The sequence below is a fragment of the Fundulus heteroclitus genome, chromosome 1 (genome assembly GCF_011125445.2).
Source record: "Fundulus heteroclitus isolate FHET01 chromosome 1, MU-UCD_Fhet_4.1, whole genome shotgun sequence".
Classification (NCBI taxonomy): domain Eukaryota; kingdom Metazoa; phylum Chordata; class Actinopteri; order Cyprinodontiformes; family Fundulidae; genus Fundulus; species Fundulus heteroclitus.
The window spans coordinates 3,546,794-3,568,543 of NC_046361.1; the positions used below are offsets into that span (position 1 = coordinate 3,546,794).

Sequence of the window (21,750 nt, forward strand, 5' to 3'; positions counted from 1 at the left end):
CAAAAAAATTATTTTAGCAAGGCATCGTTTCTTCTGTAAAGTCAGACCTTTTTGATGTTTTTAAGAGTTTGCATAAAACAAATACAACATATGAAAACAGCACAAAACTGCTCTAAGTCACTGGAAAAAAAGTACCGATATGTTGAGAAGTAAAATTTAAAAGTACATGTACTGCCAGTGCATGCTGGCACATTTAAAGCTCTGCCTGCAAGGATAAGTAGCTATAGACAATGGATGGATCCAAACCTGAATTTGCCAGGTGTATGAGTAATTAAGGGCTTAACTGTTATGAATTTTGGGATTAACAGCACTGAATCGTCTTGATACTGAAAAGTGCTACATAAATAAACTTGCCTTGCTACATAAAATTGTATGAAATTAGATTATTTTGTAACCTCCTGTAAAATACCTCCTCTCAGCAAACAATGACTTCAACTAGAAGACGCTAGTGTCAAGAAAATCTGACAGTGACAGCTGAACTTTATTTCAGGTTAATATCTTTAACTGATGCTATGTATGAACCTAAGAGGGCTAAATTATGAATTTGGATTGAAAGGTGTGTAAAACAATGTATTTGTTTTAGGAGTTTGTTTAAAAAAGTTATTATTAGTCCCCCCCCCCTCTTTAATGCATTCTTTGTTATTCAGATGAATTGTACACAATGTATGTCACATTAAAGGAGGCAAAAATTATAAAAACTGTTTTTAAATGGTCTAATTTCATTAAATCACAAGCAGCTGATGTATTAACAGTGTTTAGTAAACTTTGAAAGCCACAGACCACAGACGAGAGGGTAACTTTGGTTGGGAAACAAAGCAATACTCCCATATATCCTGTTAGGGTCATGCAAGGGTTTCCTCCATAAATGAGCATGTGTTTGGATTTGAGAACACAGGAAGAAGCAACTTCCTTACAAACTACTGAATAAACATAAGGAAAGTACAACTGAGATTACTTTAAGGCTTACAGGCATCTATTCTTGAAATAATTTTCTGAACATGTTCAGTACTTCATTATCTAAGATAATGAAATAAATGGGCCCTGCTGCACCACCAAAAACATGTTTCTCTAATATCCCCCTGAAGCGTCTCACTGAGAGGAAGTGTGGCCCGACCTGCTCCAAGGACAGAACAACACACTTGTTTTCTAACACAATTATCTACCTAGTTGTATTAAAACCTTCAACATTCATTTTGTCTGGACATTGACTTAATTTATAATTTTCTGATTAGCAAATACACAACCATGTTTCTTAAATGAAACCTAAAAACATTAAGGAAGTGAGGAAACTTAGTGTCAGCATGGGTGGACAACATAACAATGTACAATCTGGAGTAAAAACAAATTTTAAATAATAATAACATGAATGATAAAAGACAACCAATAAAATAAATTATAAATCTTAGAAGAGAACAAATTAACAAATTGACAATTGAATTAATGTATTGACAGTTAAACTCACATTGATTTGGAATCCAGACTAAAACTTAAATAGGATACAAACCAGAGCAGTAAACCTGACAAATGGGGGAAAATTATAAAATAGAGAAATCTAATAAAGGTAGATGGTTGTTTTTCATGTATAAATATAAAACAATTTTGCAACCTTCTCATAATTACAACCACTATAATAAAAGGATGCTTCATTGTTTGTTTTTCTTTTTGCTGTAGATGTAAAATCAGACAGCTGCTGTGTAGACCTGAAGAGTCAGCAACGTTCAAAGGATAAAAGCAAAGCAAGACCATTAACACTTTTTTAAACCTCAAAAAACATCTTCAAATCAATTCTGAAACAAACAGGAAGCAAGTGGAGCAACTTGGTAATAGCTGGAATAAGGTGTGCTCTCCCTTTGATGATACTCATAATGTATTTAGCTATGGTTTGGAGTGAGCTAGAACACGTTTTTCTCAGTCGGTCCAGAAAATAAGACAAAACATGGGTCAATCCATTCGGTAATGCACACGTGTGTGACCATGTGTACTTTACCTAATACAACCGTTTCACTGGATTGCTAGGAAACTATGAAGTGGATACACTGGTTCATGCAGCCAGTGCATGAACCAGTGACACGGCTGCAGCTTTGCAAAGCATTACATAATCGGCAGTTTTGGGATTTGTGGTGGCCATGCAGAAACTCTCCCTTACTGTCCTGTTCTGAAAAGTTAAAGTTGTTGAATCCGTCATTGTGTGTAACAATTTCCTGTCTAAGAGCAAAATTGGCTAACTGCCCCCCCCCCACACACACACACACACCCACACCCATGTGTTCCTCCATGTGCATGTGCTTCCTATAGACTTGTACTTTTCACCAAAATAAAGCTACCAATAGAGCTACAACTACTGTTTCCTTATTTACTTTTCTCTAACATACAAACTACTGTATTTTTTCAAAATACGTGAAACCAACTGGTATGTATTAGTTACATATCCATTGGTATGTAACCAATACATACCAACAGATTCACTTGGAATCCGTCTGTATGATTAGATGTAAATTCCCTTTCTTTTCTTTGCAAAGTGTCTTGAGATGACATGTGTTGTGAATTGCTGCAATATAAATAAACTGCATTTAATTGCGGCAAAAACTGTAAATCTAAGCCTAAGAGTTTCACATCATTGAAAAAGACATATTGTTGCATGTCAGCCTGGTTCTACTGAAGGTTTTTTTGTGTCACAAAAAGATATTTTTTTTCTCTCCAATTGTTCTAGATGAATTTACCTGGAGTACAACCAGTATAGATTTTGGACAAAGAAACTAGATCTGGTTTGGACCTGTTTGTTGGTGTGTAAAGTGCACTGTTCTGACATTTGTTATGAGGCGGTAACTTAATACATTGAATAGAATAATTAAAAAAAATAGATTTTTTTTCCTTCCTTGTCTTTATCAACAGCGAATAATTTGTCATTCAATTTTGAAAAATAGCCGAATCATTTCATAGGTATATTTTGCAGATTATATTTTTGTTTTCAAAAAGTTTACAATGAATACCAAACATTAGTGATTACACAATAATACCATTGCCATACAGTTATAACGTGACATTTTTACTCAAAAATTGTGGCTTCTGTTTTTGAGGTTTACAAAAACAGTTTACAGAAACAAATACCAACTCACTGCCACAAACCATAGTAGCGTCATCTGGTAATATTTTAGATACGATCGACTACTCTTTGGCTAGCAAGAACTGAGTTAAAATGTCCTACATAATAATTATTCCCATACTTAAAAGGTCACAAATGAAGGCCATTTTCACTGTATTTCAGTCCTGGCCCAAAAATAAACAGGTCAAGCTGTGAGAGTCCAGCTGAAATCGCCCATCACTCTAGTAACTGATTGCTGCCAAAGAGGGAAAAATCAGTCTTTATTTGTTACCAATGGTTACCTCCAAGAAAACACATATAGCCATAATTGCTTTGTATCAAAATGGCTTCACATAGAGGAAATTGCTGTTGATAACACCGCATCTGAAAGAACAGTTTTCTATCATTAAAAACTATGAGTTAAGATGTTCTCTTGAAGAAAGTTTCAGAATGTCCAAGAGAGTCAAGCAAGCACCGGGACTGTCAGCCAAGAATGGGTGCACTTCAGAGTTGTGTTACCACTGGAGCTGGGCTTCTTAAACTTCGGCAAGAGGTGGGTAAAAGAAAAAGAAAAAAGACTGTGCTGTGACCTGAAAAGGCTTTTGACAACACCTTGGTGAGAAGAAATGTTCCAAAGAGAAGAATGTTGTCCAAGTCAAATATCAGAGACTGACTGAGGTCCTACAGGGAGTACAAGGATGAAATTAAGAGGTGTGTGCTCTGAAAAATCATGCTGACCTAAAGATAATAATTTGTCTTGAAAAGAATAGATGACAGTGTCCATGAGTACCAGATGGTGCCAGCTGCGAAGTTCCCATATAGTCTATAATGCGGTGATTCAAACAATCTCAAGGGCTTTCTTATGATTCTGCTTAAGAATGGTGGCACAAGTAAGAAGTTGGATAAAAAATGTCCACCAATAATTCTTCCAACAACCCAGCCCTAAGGTGGTAATGTGACCCTGTCTGACAAGGAAGAAGTGATGAAGGGATTACAATACACCCTTCATGAACATAAATCCATCCATAGCCACTTGCATGCTGCTAGATTTTAAAGTCTGGTCGGTCTGGTCAAAATTGTTTTTTTCTATTTTTTTTTCCTTTTAGCAAAAGCCTCTTGAAAGTTAAAAACATATATAAACATTAATCTGGCATGCATCTTTCACCATTGTAACATTAAAATTAGACCTACACAAAAATCTTAAATAACCACAAATAAACTAAAAATGGACTGGCAACGCTAAAAAATAAAAGTCACACACATTTTATGAGTGACAAGATATACGTACTTTTTATTTTGTAATTTATGTTTTACTCTGTTTGTTTTTTTTGCCAGCAATCTTAATCGGGGCATCGGCCTAGTGCCCAATCTGCCACTGCTGATGAATCTAAATGTACCGTGGGCAATGTGGCTATGTTGAGTTTTTAGTATGCCAGTTCATCGCTGCTTCTCTGACAGCCTGGAATGGGCTTAAATAAGCTGGTAAATAAAAGAGTTAAAATGTGTTCAAAAGTGCAGCTAAACACAAAAGGTTTCATGAATACAAACAAAAAAATAATTTCAAGAATCACAACTGTGTTTGCACATCATCTTTTGATCATAACAAAGCAAACAGAGAAGACAGTGATGAAGGAACTCAGGAGTCTGTTTGTCCTTGAGAAGAATAAAAAGGAAGAGAGCCAGCCATAATTCTGTTACTTTCACTTTTCTACAAATTTAATAACATCCTCTACAGAGTAGAAAAAAATAGGTTCCTGGAAATAACAATAAGGCATGCAGAGTCCTTCAAATGTAACTGTGATTGAAGGTTAACCCAAAGAAAGCCCTAATTAATCTTAAAGGAAATCTGACATCTCTGTTATGAAGTTTGGTCCATAACATGATCAAAAGCATTTATATAACCATCATATTAGTAAAAGACTTTTGAATATAAAATATTGTACAAAGGTACCATGTTGTTTTCTGTGTTTAACAGTGCTCCAAGAGATGTTAAAATCCTGGGATGTAGTTTTCTTGCCCAACTCTACTTTACACTGTTGCACACAGGAGTGCTCTGAGGACTAAATGGGTGGATTCTGAAGAGAGTTGTTTACATTGGATTTTATTCAGGGTTATCATGGTACATCGGGTGAATATACGTAAATGACACACTTTATATAACACAGGCATAATAGAAAAGTTGTATTTTTTATGGAATTTCATTTATTAAAAAAAAAGTCAAAAGCTAGAAAGTAAATATAATAATAATTTTAAAGCTACAAGCGGGGATGAGTGGCCCTGAGCTCAGTGGTGCTCCAGTAAAAATTTTCAGTTTTAACTAACAAGAAAATACAAATCCCATATAGACTCAGACTTAATACATAACATGAATAACACTGGCAAATGAGTATCTGCCAGTTTTAAAATTCCAGCAGTTTTAGGATTTACATTTTTTTCCTGCTAATTAAACATATCCAGAATTTGAAGCCTATAAAAGGGACCAAAATGTATGTTTTTATGGTTTTTGCATGTTCGTTTTGTTTTGTAAAAATCTAACAAACATAACAATCAGTCCTGTGAAAAGATATTTGCCCCTTGCAGATTTCTCACTTTTTGTTTCCTTTTCCATACCAGTTTAGTCTTTCAGATCATCAAACACATTTTACTATCCAAGATAACCTGAATAAATACAACAAGCAGGTTTCAAATGATGGTTCCATGTATTAATAGACTAAAGATATCCAAACCAAGTTGGCCCCATTTGAAATAGTAATTACCCCTAACTTCTAATAACCGGTTTGGCCACCAACTGCAATCAGACATTTGCAATAAGTCATAAGGAGTTCTCTTACATTAGTGCTGAAAGAACTTTGAGCATGAAAAGCCTGCTTCAGGTCATTACACAACATCCCAATCAATTTATGTACTGTTTGACTAGGCTACTCCAGGTGTGTTTTTTGTTTGCAAGCAGAATGAATGCACAGTTCGAGATGTTGCGAGCAGGATATGTTTCCACTTTAGACACTCAGCAGATGAGAACTTCCATGGGGAAAGAACGAGGTACCACACAGCAGAAGCACCTGCCTGCAACTGCTGGAGATCTGCTGGTGATAGACACGGGCAAAGGTTTTCCAGCCGCCGCCAAATATGGAGTAGCATGCGAGGAGGTAATTCCCTTCATAGTTATGGAGCCAAAAGGGACTCTTCAAATGAACCTGTCTGAGTAATGACAATAGTGACTCAGTGTTTGACGCAGCGTAAATGTTGTGAACACAGAGTGAGGGGGGACAGAAAGCAGAAGTGGAAACATGAGAATAGATACCTGCTGTTGGAGTCCTGTTACTTCTGCCAAAGATCTGTAAGGAACTAGATGTTTTCATATACTCTCAGTGATCTATGTTTCTCCATGTAAAATGAGTTTTTTAGCAGTTTGTTGGTGTCTGTTCTTGTTGAAATGAACAGTAATAATTTTTTTCTCAAACCAAAACACATTGTATTTTGTAGCCCTCCAGCAAAACAGCATTAAAACCAGATCACATTTTAAAACAAAACATAAATGGAGAAAAAATACAAATATAAAAATTTAAAACTATATAATAAAGTTAGATTTTTGCATACCTAAAATAAAAATTAGTCCTTAATAAGATAAAGTAGTTAAAACTAGCGCTCGGCTTTTTAACAACTAGCCCACCACTGCCATAAAATGACAAAATACAAAAAGAATATGTACAAAAATTACTGCTACTATCTCAAGACTGTGCAAATTCTGTTAAGTACACAAGTTATTTCACTTATTGCTTACTTTTTTTGGGGTTTTACCTTTTCAACACACGTTTCCCCAGACAGATATAATTAACAAAAGAAGGCATCCTATTCGTCTTGGTGAGTTATACGATGATGAATACATAAAAAATATCTAGACATCTAGTGTGCATCCTGTTACATCTAGAGTTACTTTTACTCTAGATGCAACAGGATGCACACTTTCCAAAATGTTCAGACTTTGTCTCATTAGAATATTTTCCCTAAAGTTGTGAAGGATTATTAGGATTTTTGGGGGGCAAAACAGAGGCAAGCGACGTTTTCTTTTTGAACAGCGTGGAGGCATTTTCAGTCTATTTCTATTGTTGAATTCTGAACAATTTAATTTTGTGAGGCAAGTGAGGCCTGCAGTGCTTCAAATGTTGTTTTTAATTCTTCTGTAACCTCATGGATGGGTCGTTTGGTAACAGTCTTGGTGGCCTGGCCACTCCAGGGAAGGTTCACCACTGTTTCATGCTGTCTACATTTGTGGGTGGTGGCTCTCACTGTGCTTCACTGGAGTCCCAAAAACTAAGAATTGATTTTGTAATACCCACAAAGCTGATAGATATCCAGGACTTTGTTTTCTTAAATTTCTTGACCAACATATGTTTTCCTCTAGGCTTTTTCATGCTGTCAGACGACATATGTAAGTTATTTCCTGATTCTACAGAGCAGAGCTATAATCAGGTCTGGGTGTTACTGGTGAGGTTAAACCATGAGGATATGGTTAATTAGTTAAATTATGATTTAATATATGGGCAATATTTTCATAAATGATTGTGTTACTCTGGATTTTCCCCTTAATAAATTAAATCAGCAGTTGAAAACCACTCTTTGTATTCACTCAGATTATTTTAAATTAAATTTGTATGATCTGAAACATTAACTGTCAAAAAAGCATAAATAGAAAAAAATATAATTAATGGTGATAACTTGTAATCCCTTTATTTTCTCTTGGACTCAAGAGATATATTGGACTCAATATATCAATGAATTGCGTTTTACTATTTCAGGCGTCTTGGACCTACAAGGGGGCGCACAGTATTTTCAGCTGAGTGAATCACTGTTCAGCAACATGTGGAAATGTCCTCACTTTAAAAACAAAATCATCCAGAGTGAATATAAACAAAACATTGGGTATTGTAATGTTTCTTTTATTTGCTCTCTGCAGTCATTTTAGTCATTAGGGTTAACGCTTGAGATTTAGTGCTAATAGCATTATTAAGATATGCACAAGATGTTGAATAACATGTGTGCGTGCACTGACACAGCAGCTGGGGCAAAAAGCAACCGGTCCATCAATATGCAGGTCAGGAACTGAGTTGCCAACATTTATCAACACATTATTCTGTGTCTGAACAGGGGCGTTGAAGACAATGCCGTTTCCATTGCTGTGTTCTGTCTGTCTGCTCGCTGCATACACACTGTGTTTGGGATCATGAGCTTCACTCCAAGTCTTTGTAAATGTTCTTTGCACTTCCCACTGGGAAAAAAGACACCAAGCAGATTTAAGCACTGATTGCACACACTAATCAAAGGAGAACGTAGAGGAGACTGGTGAAGATAATTAATTAGATAAAAACTAAGTACATCACTTGGGATCAATATCAATCTTCCTAAATGTGCTAGTGATTAATTTTTGAATAGATTCAGCATCTTGTTGTAAAAAAAAAAAAAAGAATTAAAAAAAAGCAATTGAAAAAATGTATTATTGAGAGTTTACACTACAATAGTATCATGTACTCCTTATAAGGTGATGAAATCAGTCCAAACCAAGATATGTTTATGTTTTTAAAATGTTGTTTAGCTATTTCTAAACGGAAATAAGGTTGCATGATCAGACAGACCCAAGGAAGCATGTCTTGCAAAGGCATTACTATCCCCTGATCTGACAACAGCTTTTGCCTGCCTAAGCTTTTCCACAGCTTGTCATGTTGCAAACTGCAGTGTACTTTTATTTATTTTTTAATCCAAGACAAATTTATAGCATAACTTAGAGCATAATTAAGTGAAAGACAAATGGTCTCTGAAAAGCGTGTCATCTGTTGTTGCCATTCAAAGTTAATACTTTGTAGAAACCTTTTTTTTTATAACATTAAGGTATTTTGCGCCATACATCTAACCATCAACTCTGAGCAGCTTCCTTGTCCCTCCTGAAAAAGTGGATTCCCACAGCATGATGGTGCCATTACCATCTGTCATTGTGAGGATGTTGTTATCAGGGTGACAACCAGTTTTGGTTTTACTCCACATGTAGCGATTTTAAAACATTGTGGAGTTTGGTCAAATTGCTGGAAGTCTGCCCCTCAGCAGAATAGTTACTGTTTTGGAGAACATCTCCACGTAGACTAAGGAAAAAAACATGGCATATCTTTAGAAATGGTCCCTATGATGCAGGGAAATTTACAAACAGCAACAGGGTCTTATACTTTCAAACACCAACACTACCTCTGACACCCTCCCACCAGGTAACCCTGGTAATGGCTCTATCTGCATATCCTTATTGAGTAAGGACTCTTTAGCCAAAGTGGAAGAGCGTCAGCGGTCACCATAAGTGCTGTCTGAATAGTGCAGTCAGTAAGGAAGGAGGTAAGAAAGGGAGCCTGTATGCTTCCTCTCGCAGCTAGTGTTGCCTAGGAACCCAATGACGTCCCTTACCGGTGCTAAGAAGCCTTAAGGTATCCCACAATCCTATGCGTGGGATGACGTATAAGCACAAGCCCCTCATGGAAATCATCGAAAATGTCCGGAGAGAAGAGAGTGTACACTTTGTAGTTTATTTTCAGAAGGCTGTAGGCCCGGATATGACTCATCATTCAAGTGTGTCTCCATCAAGTAATGACGTCGGAGTTAAAGGCTGTCCGAAATCGACACAGCAGTCCGAATAATTTTCTTCCCCATAACAGAGTTCTTACTGTTGACCCCGTGAGAGGTCAAGGACTGGGAGTAGGAGCTAGAGGCTATTATTAAGGTTATTTGGATAGAGCCAATCAGTTTGTGAAATAGAAAATGTCTTCTTCTGGATATAAAGAATTGGACACTTTTGGCTTGTTACAATTTTAATATTTAAAATATTGTGAAACCTTAACCTCAAGTCTCTTCAAGGTAAATAATTTTAAGGTGGAACTTGTGCGCTGTGCTAATGCTAATTATGTTTAAGTTTGACTTAATGAAATCACAGTATTTAACATTTTTAAATGTAGCTTGTTTCCCCTCTCAGTTTCGTGCTGGTGTTGATCCTGTTATTTCACAACTGCTCATTGAAGTCAAAGGAACTGAAGTGAATCATTCTGCATGGGTTTCTGCTCAGTTTGATAATTGATTGAAAAGAAAATTTAGAGTTACATGATTGCTGGGATACTGCAGGAGATAAAGTGGCTTTCTGTCAGGGTGTGATTTGAAGATCAGCATGCTTCACTATAGTTAAATTGGACCCTTGCTCACTTTTACATTACTTTCTAAATTAGATTACATAAATGTCAGAGGACTCCTCCTGAATTTTCGTGGCCTTTGCTTCCATTTTTTTCTTCAATTTATTTAGTAAATGTCACATATTCCTTTATGACTAGTAATGAAATCATGAGGCAGATATTGCAGTTTGCTCTGTACATGTTCTCCTAACTCTAGGAAATACATTTTTAATTTCCCTCTGTAATTTTACAATCTTCTTTGCTATTTGTCTTCATTGCTAAATGTACAACAGTTTATATGAAAAAGGAAAAGTATTTTCACTCTGGCTAAAGGAACAATGGCAAAGAGCAGCATGTTTGCCAATGTCTTAGTAGTCATGTTAGCGCCATAGCAACAACAGGAGTGATTTCAAAAAGATTGGATTTCATAACACTTTAGAACATCTTTCAAATTTAACAATTCTTTGTTTTGCTAAAAAAACAAACAAACATAAAATCAAAACAATGTGCATCTTTTGTCCGTAATACAGCCAAGCAAATCCAGTCCAAACTTTTACACACACACAATTCATACAAACCACTATGTTTTATTCAATTAATTTAATTGAAGGTTTCATGAATAAAGTTTTGCTAATCAAACTATGCATACGTTGTATCTCAGTGCTGTTTAGCTACATTTGAATAAGGCCTGTGATGTGTTTTGGGGGAAATGTGATGATTTACGTTACTGCTGTGCCATGGCTGGGAATTTTTGTTTTGCTTCAACACTCTTCCTGCTATGTTTATCAGTTTCATCAGCCTCATGATGCCCACCTGTGTCATGCCTAATTGCTCTCCATTTCACTTGTGCACAGCACTTCTGAAACTCTCTACCAATTTCTGCCTCTCTACCAGATTATCGACCCCCCCCCCCCCCCGTGCCAGTAGAAATCCAGCGGTCTTTCCCTATTCTCCCCTGTCTCCTTGTTATTTACCATGTTTATGCCCTTGGATTAGTCCATCATTGCCTCTCCCATAATGGATGTCTACTGCCAATCTGATATCTGGACCCCCCCCCCCATCAGGCTACCGTTTCCTGCCTGAGTATTCATGCATCTGTCTCCCAGTGAATGACCGTGGCAACTCACCTTCATACACTGCACTTGCATCCATCTATTGAGCTCTACGGCATCAACTGTTTGTACCATTGTCAGTAGTAATACCGACAAGGCCTCTTCCTTAATGTTCCATGCAGACAGCATCCCGCTTAAAACTTGTCCGGGCGTCTTCCAGGTATCGGCGGGGAAAATATGCCGTCTCAAGCACTCTGGTGTACAGTTTCCATTGATCATAGATGTGTTATACAGTCAGACTAACTTACGGGTCCATTGTGCGACTGGACCAGGGATCAGATGTGGCTGCAACGTATTTAACAGCTCTTCCTTCTCGAGCAACTCCTCCGTCGTTTCAACATTTGAAAATGACCTCCATTTTCTCAACCAAGCCATCTGTTTCGCTTCCTGTTTCAGACAGGATGGGGTGGAGTCACATGACTACAGACTGCACAGCGTCATTAAGGGACATGATGGGGCGACAGTGGCCCCAGAGGTTAGGGAGTTCGTCCCACAATTGGCGGGTTGCTGGTTCTCAGTCGTTGTGTCCTTGGGCAAGACACTTCGCCAGCATTGCCTGCTGGCGCCAATGTATAGCAGCATTATGTCTGTCAGTCTGCCCCAGCGTAGCTGTAGCTACTAACATAGCTCACCACCGTCAGGGTGTGAATGTGTGTGTGAATGGGTGAAGGACTGACTGTAGTGTAAAGCGCTTTGGGGACATCAGACTAGTTAAAGCGCTATACAAGTACAAGCCATTTACCATGATCATAGCTTATCTATACCTATAAAAATAACTTTTTCCTTTAATTTTTTAAAATACTGAAAACACCAACATGGGGAAAACGACATCAGTTTGCTGTTTGCAATGCGTTTTAAAACAGCCCCATCAATCACTGTTATACAAATTCTATTTAGTGGATTGTTGTTCTTATGACTTTCAGGAATACCTTTTTTTTTCCGTCATAAGGTAAGAGGCATTTTTACCACATTCTTGTTGATATTATTTGTTAGTGTTGCAGGTCAAACCTGGATTGTTAAACGAGTATTCTGACAGAGTTATTTGCTTATTTGCACCAATTATTTTCTTGTTAAACTGTATATATTCAGATTTACAACAAAAATATTTTTATTTACCTTTCTTGTATATTGTACGTAAAATGTCCTTGTTGTGAGCAAAGTCGGCCCAAAGTTCAATTCCTTGTGTGAAGCAACTTGGCCAACAAAACTTATTCTGTTTCTGAAGTAATAAAACTATGACCGAAGATAAGTTAGGAAAGCTGCCACATAAACTTGACTTGATATATGACTGGACAGTTATCAAAGCTATCTGCGTTATGAATAAAGTGCAGACATGGAGCAGAAAATGGGAATAGAAAAACAAGCAGAAAATTGAGCTACCAAACCGTAGAGGATCAGAGCCTGATTGCTGCATGGCCGGTCATTTTACTGTGTTCAGAACTTGATCAATGCTTCCCAGTAGAGGATACAGAAAGTAGAAAAGAATTCAATGAAAAGGAATGTCTGCCTCCTCTGCCACCACCTATTGTCTCAGATTTTGACCCTCAAATATTTTCTACTACCTTTTTTTTTTTCATGTTGTGATTTGCCTCTGATAACTAAAGACAGCACGAAGAATGCAGAAAACATGGCAGTGAAAGGAGAGACTTGAAAGGTAAAAGAAAAAGGAGGTAACTACAGTTTGCCAGCAAATTATGTTCTCAAACTTGTTTTTTCTTCTTTGTGGAAATAAAATTTTTAGTAGTTTGTACTTACGGAGGACAAGAACTCCATGGCGAAGCGACTGAGTACGGTTGGATTCCACTGTAATGTTTAGCATGGTAGGATTTCCTCTGGTGATAGACACACGGTTATCTTGCTCAGCTTCTTGGAACATCCGCAGCAGCTGACGGGCTATGACCCCATTCAGCACAGAAATGGCAACCATAGGTACCACAAAGGACAGGAATGCATTCACCTGTATAGGGAAGGACAAATAAAAAAGCCAGGTTAAGTTAGAATGGACTAATACCAGGTAAGAATACTATTACACAGGTACAGATAAAACCGACTGACATTAAATTATACAAAACGTTTTCTGTTTTAGGTCGGTAGGGATTACCGTAATACTTTATGCTACCTAAATGCCAGAATAATCAGAGATAGACCTATAGTTTTTATTGCTTTATTCACATTCACAAAAACGGCAAGATGCTAGTAGAATTAATAGAAGAAATTAAAAATCGCACAGAACACAAAAAAAATGGCAGTAGGAATATTTGTAGACCTAAAAACAGCATTTGATACTGTTGATTAGAATACATTATTGATTAAACTTGAAAAGTATGGCATAAGAGGGTTGGGTTGAGCTGCCTCGAAAGCTACTTAATGAACAGGTACCATTTTGTGTAAATAAATGAACATGAATCAGCATACAGGGAAATCCCATGTGGAGTACCACATGGGATAGCACCAACGTCCTTTATAATGTGCATTGATGACATATGTAAAGTATCAAATTTGACATTTTTGTTGCTTGCCGATGATCCAGATATTCTTTTGTTCTGGGAAAAGTTTCCAGCAGATCTTGGAAATGATTACAAGTGAAACAAACAAATTAAAAATGTGTTTTGAATAAATAAATGTGAGTAAAACTAAGATTATATTATTTCAATCCCAAAAACTCACATGGAAAGAAAAGGACAATTAGAAAAATTTTATTGATAAAATTTTTTAAGACTTTGGCGCTCAGACCTCGGCAGGCAACATTAGCTCTGAATTATACTTTAATATGCATAAGCAGGTGTATGAGAATAGGGATGTTTCCCCCAGGCCTGAAACTGGTGGTGCAGTGGAGATAGATGAAGTTGGTTCAGTTCATAGACGCTGGTTGGCGAGACGATCTGCTTGAGCTGTATTGATGGGATCCAGTAGACTGCATGAGCTGATACCAGTGCTTCACTCAGGGACCCAGAAAGATAGATGTCCAGCTTGGATAAACACAGGTTTGCATGAACTGTCCATGATGAGCAAGCATGAAGCGACAGTGGAGAGGAAAAACTCCCCTTTGGGAAGAAACCTGTGGCAGAACCAAGCTCAACATGGCAGTCTTTTGCCGGACCGATTGAGATATGACAGGGAATGCAGTAAGAGTCCGTGAGGAATTACACTCTGATAGGGAGGAGGGTGAAGGAGCACCATGGAAAAACCAGATGGAGCTTGGCTACGATGGTGGAGAAGGGGATGGAGGTGGGTTGAATCAGGGTCATCTGAGTCCAAATCAGACATTGCGCAACCACTGTTTGCGCTTTGGCTGGGTAGCAGGATGAGACGTGGATTTGAAGTTCTTTTAAGATCAACCCAGGATGCTGATTGGGCTTCGTGGAGGTGTAGTTCAAAGCCCATTGGCTTGTGTCGAAGGCGGATGAGCCTCTGATTGGATGAATGTAAGTAATTCAGTTTCTTCAGTTGAATTTCCTCTAGGCTTCATTTAACATTTATTTCACCAAGAAAATCCCATGTAGATTAAGAATCTCTTTTACAAGCGAATTCTGGCCAAGACTGGCAGCAGCACACAAAGTTTAGGTAACATCCACAACATTATTTGGAAGGCATAAAATAGAATTTCATGTGCAACTAGAAATTAACAACGCACAAATAGAGTAAATTAAATAAAATCTCTTGGTGTAAACCTGGATCACAAACTCTGATGGAAAAGTCATGTTGGTGATGTAAGAGCAAAATTGGCAAAATGCACAGCAATTCTTGGAAGAATAACCCATAGTCTGGATCCTAAATTGCTGTATATTCTACACCCATCAATATTTTCACCATAACTATCTTATTTTGCAGAGGTGTGTGGAAATAGCTCGAGCCGACATTCAAATTCTGAAAAAAGCAATAAAGAACTCACACAAAGTAGGATACAAACAACATACAAATGCATTATTTATAAAATGACGTAAATTGAATTTTCTGGCTTTTTTAAAACCATGCAGATAATATACAAAGCAAGACATAATTTATTACAAAAAAAAACATGCAGGAAATGTTCAAAGAAAGAGATGGAGGATGCAATTCAAGAGGAAATATACATTTTAAAAAACATAAAAATAAGAACAACAATAAAAGGGTTTGCATATGAAGTTGTGGAGTGACTTTGTGGATCACTTTAGATATAAAGATTAAGTACAATATATATTTTAAAAAGCAGCATTAAAAGCCAGATTACATATTGCAAATAGATATGTTGTGTTTTCTGATTAAACTAAAATTGAAGATTTTGTGGGTCAAATTGGTCCTTTAAGGCTAAAGCAGTGTTCCAAATAGACAACGACCCCGTGCTTACTGACAAATCAGTTGTAAGGGGCTTAAGGACAACAAGTTGATGTTTTGGACTGGCCATCATAATGCCCTGATCTCAGTCCCATAAAATGTGGGGCAGAGCTGAGGGATGTGAGAGCCAGGCAGACAACAAAACTGTCTCAATTATACCACTTCTGTCAGAAGGAATGGACCAAAACTACAGTCAACTACAGCTCGTGGAACTAAATGCTTAACCAAAATGTTTGATCGAAGTTATTTAGTTTAAAAGCTCATACCATCAAATATTAAGAAATGTAGGTCAACAAAAGGTCTCTAAAAATGTCTCATTGTCCTAGCATTTAGCACATAGTAAAAAAACTGGTCAACCTATCGGAAAGAGGAAAAGAAGGACGGTTTAGTCTGATTTATTGTTATACTGTGTAATGGTACATTTAATACACAGCTATTATTTGTAAGTGTTCTCCTTACAGAGAGTTGGAGGGGTGGATGTGTGTGCATCTTTTATTGTGTTACAGCCTGTCATGAAAAGTTGATTTAATGAAGCTTTGCAAGGAAGAATGCTGTTTGAATTCAAGGTTACAAAGGGATTTATTATTTTGGCCTACTCCATCCTGATAAATCCTGATCAGTTCCAGGTGCTACAGTGAAACATCAGATCAAAGGAACCTCTTTGTTAATGACTCTGTAAATGTAAATATGTGTGAGAAAGCTCAGAGGAGCTCAGAGCTTGCATGCACATTGCTTTGTTTATCTTCTCCCTGTACCTATATAGGCTTAGTAAAGCGCTTCAAAATTTGCTCACTTAATTTTTTTGAAAATTAAGTGAGCATGGAAATAAATGGAAATAATTACTTTTATAATTCGGCTTTGGGGTTTTGGAATTTGCATGTTTTTGCCTCTCAGCCATCGATCAGTGAGGAAAGGTAACCTGGCCAGCCAGACTGACTAACACTACGTGTGTTTAGCACACAGCTTGTCAGTCTGGACAGGCCAACCATAACAGTCAAGATGGAGGCTGCAATGGAGCAACGCTTTAATGATGTCCTTTATTATGTCCTGAATGTCACAGCTTTTGGCTGTGATTCTATGTCTCTGCTGCTAATGTTAAACTTCGCTCCCTTTGCTCCTCTGGCAATTATCCCCTGATTTCCTGCACCTGTGATTTCTCTAATTAGGGGCGCTGCTACACCTGTGTGTTGCCTATAGGCGCCAGCTTCTCGCAAACCGTAGTGTGAGTAGACCTTCCAGCAGCGGTCCTTGACTGCCTTCCTGTGAGTGACTGTGTATGTTTGGACTCCTGCCTGTTTGCCTCGCCCTTGTAGGACTCTCCTTTTTGTTCTCAGTTTCTGGACATCGACCTTTGCCTGTTGCCCGACTCCGTCTCTCTGCCAGGCCCTCCTGTATTTCTCCTGTACTTCTGCCCTGAGGATCTAGACCAGGGGTGTCCAGCTCCGGTCCTCGAGAGCCGGTGTCCTGCAACCTTTAGATGTGTCCCTGGTTTGACTTGCCTGAGTCAAATAATCAGTTAATTAGCAGGACTCTGAAGAACCTGACTGCATACTGAGGAGCTAATTGTGCTATTTGATTCAGGTGTGTAGGGCCAGGGAAACCTCTAAAAGTTCCAGGACACCGGTTCTCTCGAGGACCGGAGTAGGCCACCCCTGGTCTAGACCCTGGACCAGACTCTGCACTCTGCCTGTTGTATTCCTCCTCTGATACCTCAGCTTGCTTCAGAATCCCCATGCATAACCATGGACTGTCCCCAGATTTTCTCCACTGTATCTAGTTGAGTTTTGGACCCTGCTTCTGCAAGCAAAGGATAAGCCGAGATCCTCCTGGAACCACTTCTTGGATTCAATGCTACACCACGGATTCAAGAGAGGTTAGTGACTTTAATACAATGCTCAACAATTCCCACTGTTGGACTCACAGCCACTAACCTCTCTCTCTTCCTTTGAGAGGTTGCAGACGTTTCCCACACTGGCTACACCTATTTCTCCAATAAATCTCTTAAAAGTATTTGGGTCTGGTTAAATTTCGGTCCAAATTCTGGTTCATTACACTAAATGAGCTGGATATAGCTTTAAAAACTCAACATCTGGCTGTGTTTAAAAGCAAAAACAGAGCATGTTGCTTGGAGTTTGTCATATCTGTAGTTACAGAGTCTGATTGGTTCTGACCTGTTTCCGCTGAGTAATAACAGATCGGATCTCTGTTATTAAGGAATAAAGACTGATATTTGCAACTTATAACAAGAGTCAGACTGTTTAATATCTTTGACTTTAGCCTACAGAACCACACATCAATCTGGGACTGAAATCCTCTGCAGACACCAGATCAGGACAGTGTGATGGTGGAAAAAGATTGATTTGTGTGCTGCAGTGTCTGGGATTAAAAACTTGAAGGTGTGTTTCCAATAATTAATACACACTTTACATGCACTGATACTCATATGTTCACGCAACTAAAGAAATGTTAGTTCAAAGAAAAGACTTGAAGGTCATTTTAGAAAAATGGGTTTTACATAGCATCTCTTATCTTGAAACTAACCTGCACTACAGAAGGTTCAGTTTCTAGCATAGGCTGCCATGACAACATGGCCCAATAAATGGGAAACACATTCATTAAACCCGACATGGCCTTGCTAAGCCACTAATCCTGCTTTGGAGCACAGGCACCATGAGGCTGATTCACATATGTCCCAAGCTGTCATCTATGCTTAACTGCAAACCATGTTTATGTGAAAAAAGATAAAACTTCCTTAGAAGTGCTTTGGCATGTTTTATTTTCATTGTAAAACTAGACCGGCACCAAGAAATCAGATGTTGTCCAGGATTTGACCATTATTAGTGTGACAGCTGGTCAGGGCAGCAAAAATGCAGTGAACAGAGAGAGACTGACCGAGAGAGGGGATAACAGGAAGGTAGAATATGTTACAGCAAAGTTGTTCTGTTTTGTCTATTTAGGCTTTCAACCTCAGTCTGTTATGGAACATACTGGGTTTGGACGTGCTGGCAGCATTTTGGATTTCTTATAGTTAAGAAAATAATCCATGTTCTGTAGCGCAGTGGTTATCAACCTTGGCTCTGAGGGACACTGTCCTTCATGTTTTGGATGTTTCTCTTTTCCTCTCCAGCAAACCTGAATCGAACGATTGCATGATTTCTTCAGAACACTACAAACTGCTGCAGAGGATTAAAAACCACTGCTTTAGGGAACAAAAACAGAGTTTAGATCAGCTGTCTTACCCACGCTAATTGCTAGAATAAGATGCAATAGAAAGCTTAAAATTTTGATTCTGTATTCATTTCGTATTGATGGTTTTTAAAACAGACACGGTTTTATTGCAACTGCTCTCCGGCACATGTGGCATGATATTGCCTCTGCGCTGATGACTTCACGCAGCAGGTAAGCTGGAAAAAAATATCCTTTTCTTATTCTGTTTTATTTCAGTTTTTAGAGAAATTTGAGCTAAATTCTGTATTAGCAGGTCAAAGATGAGTAAATGTCTGCTAACCTTATCTTTGTTTAGAAATAAGTGTCAAAATGCATCTAAAGTTAAATGAAGGATTTATGAATCCAATCTTTCGTGTGATCAAGAAACATCTTGTTCAAATCTCAATGAACACCTTTTGTCACTGGAAGTTTATTTTACTGTGATAAGGTGTGGGCAGGTAGCTAGGCTACATGTGAAAACTAACTAATACACAAATGTAAAAGGTTACTACTTAAAGGCAGCCGTTGTTATGTTTGGATAGAAAATGAACCAAAAAGAGATTTATGAATGACACTAAAAAAAGATGTAAAGTTGATTCAAACAAACCAGGAGGTTAATAACACTGTCACAATAAAAAAGAAACCCATGCACCAAAGCAATATGTCCTTTGAACACATTTCTCTAATTAATAAAGTACACTGCCTGTTTAATTTATTGTTTTCCTTTGCCTGGAAAAATTCTGAACCCATTTCCTTTCAGTCTTGTTTTCTTAACAACATTCAAAACTTCTCTATGAAACACTCCAAAACACCTTAATAGAAATTCATAGAGCTTTCTTCCAAGCTTGCCACTCTTTCAAAATGATTTGTGGAATACATGGCCAGTAATCGTCCTGTTATCAGATACTTCCACCTGAGCAGCGCATCTCTGTTGCTCCTTCAGAGTTTCCCTTGTCCTCTTGTGTGCTTCTCTGCATCGTGCTCTATTTTACCTCCCTGTTAGTATCGGTGCATGGCCACATCTTGGCAGACATGGAGTTGTGCCCTACTTGTTCCATTTGCAGATAATGCACTAAACAATTGTTTTATAACCTACAGACTTTCTCCCTGACCAGTCTGCTGTCCTCTGTGATCTTCATCATGCTGTCTGCGAACAAATGTCCTTTCTCAGATCAGCTGCATTTATACACACATTACGTTCCTGCATTTCATAAATAGGTGACCCCTGAGGGCAATTTGTTCCAATGAAATTTAATAGATGTGTCAGAGTGAATGCAGGAGGATCTAAATACAAAACTCACTTTGCCTTTATTTTTATGTAAAAAATCTCTGAAAACCATGTCATTTTACTTCTCAAATCTGCATTGCTTAGTGTTGGTCTATCATGTAAAATACATTAAAATTGGGGTTTTAGTGAAGCAAACTGACTATTTTTCATAGGCACTTTACCTTGGCTTATCTGCTTTTGAATAACAAAGGGAATGTACAAAGAATTAGTGGAAGTCAAGAAAAAAAATAACACAAAGAGGAATGAACGAGGAGGTAGTACAAGACACCAGTTCTGGCAGCTATGATGGAGATGTCTGGCTGATTAAAATGCGCACAGATGCGTCGAGCAGTAATTAGGTTAGACGTCTGCGTAATCAATGCACCTGTAATGGTTTTCCCATCATTTCTTCCTGACAACATTCCCTTAAATACGTGACTCAGACACACACACACTCGGATGATTTGATGTTGTTTTTCAAGGGGATTATCATGGATGAAAAATGTTAATGGTCTTAATGAACAGGGTGGCTGACTTCTGAAGTTTCCCTTTCCTCCCAGACTCTGATGACTGATTAAAGCTGAAAAGGAGAAGAGAGGAAAATCTGCAAGGTGAGGCCCAGCGTCTCTCTGAGTGCCAAATTCCAGCTGAGTGGGAAGAAAATCACAGAAAGCAGCGAGGGAAGCTGGTGGATGTGGATAATTAGGAATGAAGTGGAAGGAAACTGAGATATTAGGCAAATTTAACGGGTGGGGGTAGAAGAGACCTACAGAGAAAATTATAGGCCTTACCTGTTTTTTATGCTTTACCACCATTAACAGAAAAAGTCAGTGTGAGGTCAAAAAGACTTTAAATGAACCAGCTGTAGTCCCATTTAGACCTGAATGTTCCTCTCACTGAGTGCCAGCAGACATCTGTGGGTAGTAAATACCTCTTACTCTATGGGCTCAGGAACCATTTCTCTGCTTCATCTCTGTAACCAGCGATTTACGAAGAAGTGGTTGGGATTCTGTGACTTAAAGTGGGTTGGTTGTTACATGTTCTGTTGGCATCTAGGAATGATAAGGATGCCAGTATATTCAAACCCATACAAGGTTCAATTCAACTTATTTACATAACACCAATTCACAACACGTCATCTCAAAGCACTTTACAAAAACAGGGATTCGAATCACACATACTGTATTTCAAGCATTTATGATCGATACAACTCCATCTTAAGACCCTCCTGCAAACAGCCCCCCTTATGCCCCACCCCCAGTCCAGCATTCTTGATTTTTATAGATTCATGTTTTGTGGTTGGTTATTTATCTGATCCAAAGTCAGATTAAATGTGGGTTTCATGCCTGTTCTCATGTCTATCAAACTGGCCCTGGATCTGTGCCACACCTTTGGTAGAAACAAAGAATTCTCATGGACCTGCATCTACTTTATAATGCAATTTGATTGGTCGGACTACAGACTGTGTGTTACTCAGGCTGCTGGCCAGGCACTAGCTAAAAGCCACTGAGAAGAGTGAACAAAATAGACAGCTTTATTGTACCTACCCACTCCACCACAACCTGACGATGAGAC

At 38.1% G+C, this 21,750-nt stretch overlaps 1 protein-coding gene across 1 annotated transcript in view; it reads right to left on the reverse strand.

The window, feature by feature from the left end:
• ntsr1 (neurotensin receptor 1 (high affinity)) overlaps positions 1-21,750 on the reverse strand; it is a 90,388-nt gene that overhangs the window by 25,960 nt on the left and 42,678 nt on the right. The window contains exon 2 of the mRNA XM_021312956.2: positions 13,143-13,344. Coding sequence (XP_021168631.2) covers positions 13,143-13,344 — 202 coding nt within the window. The remainder of the gene's footprint in view (positions 1-13,142; positions 13,345-21,750) is intronic.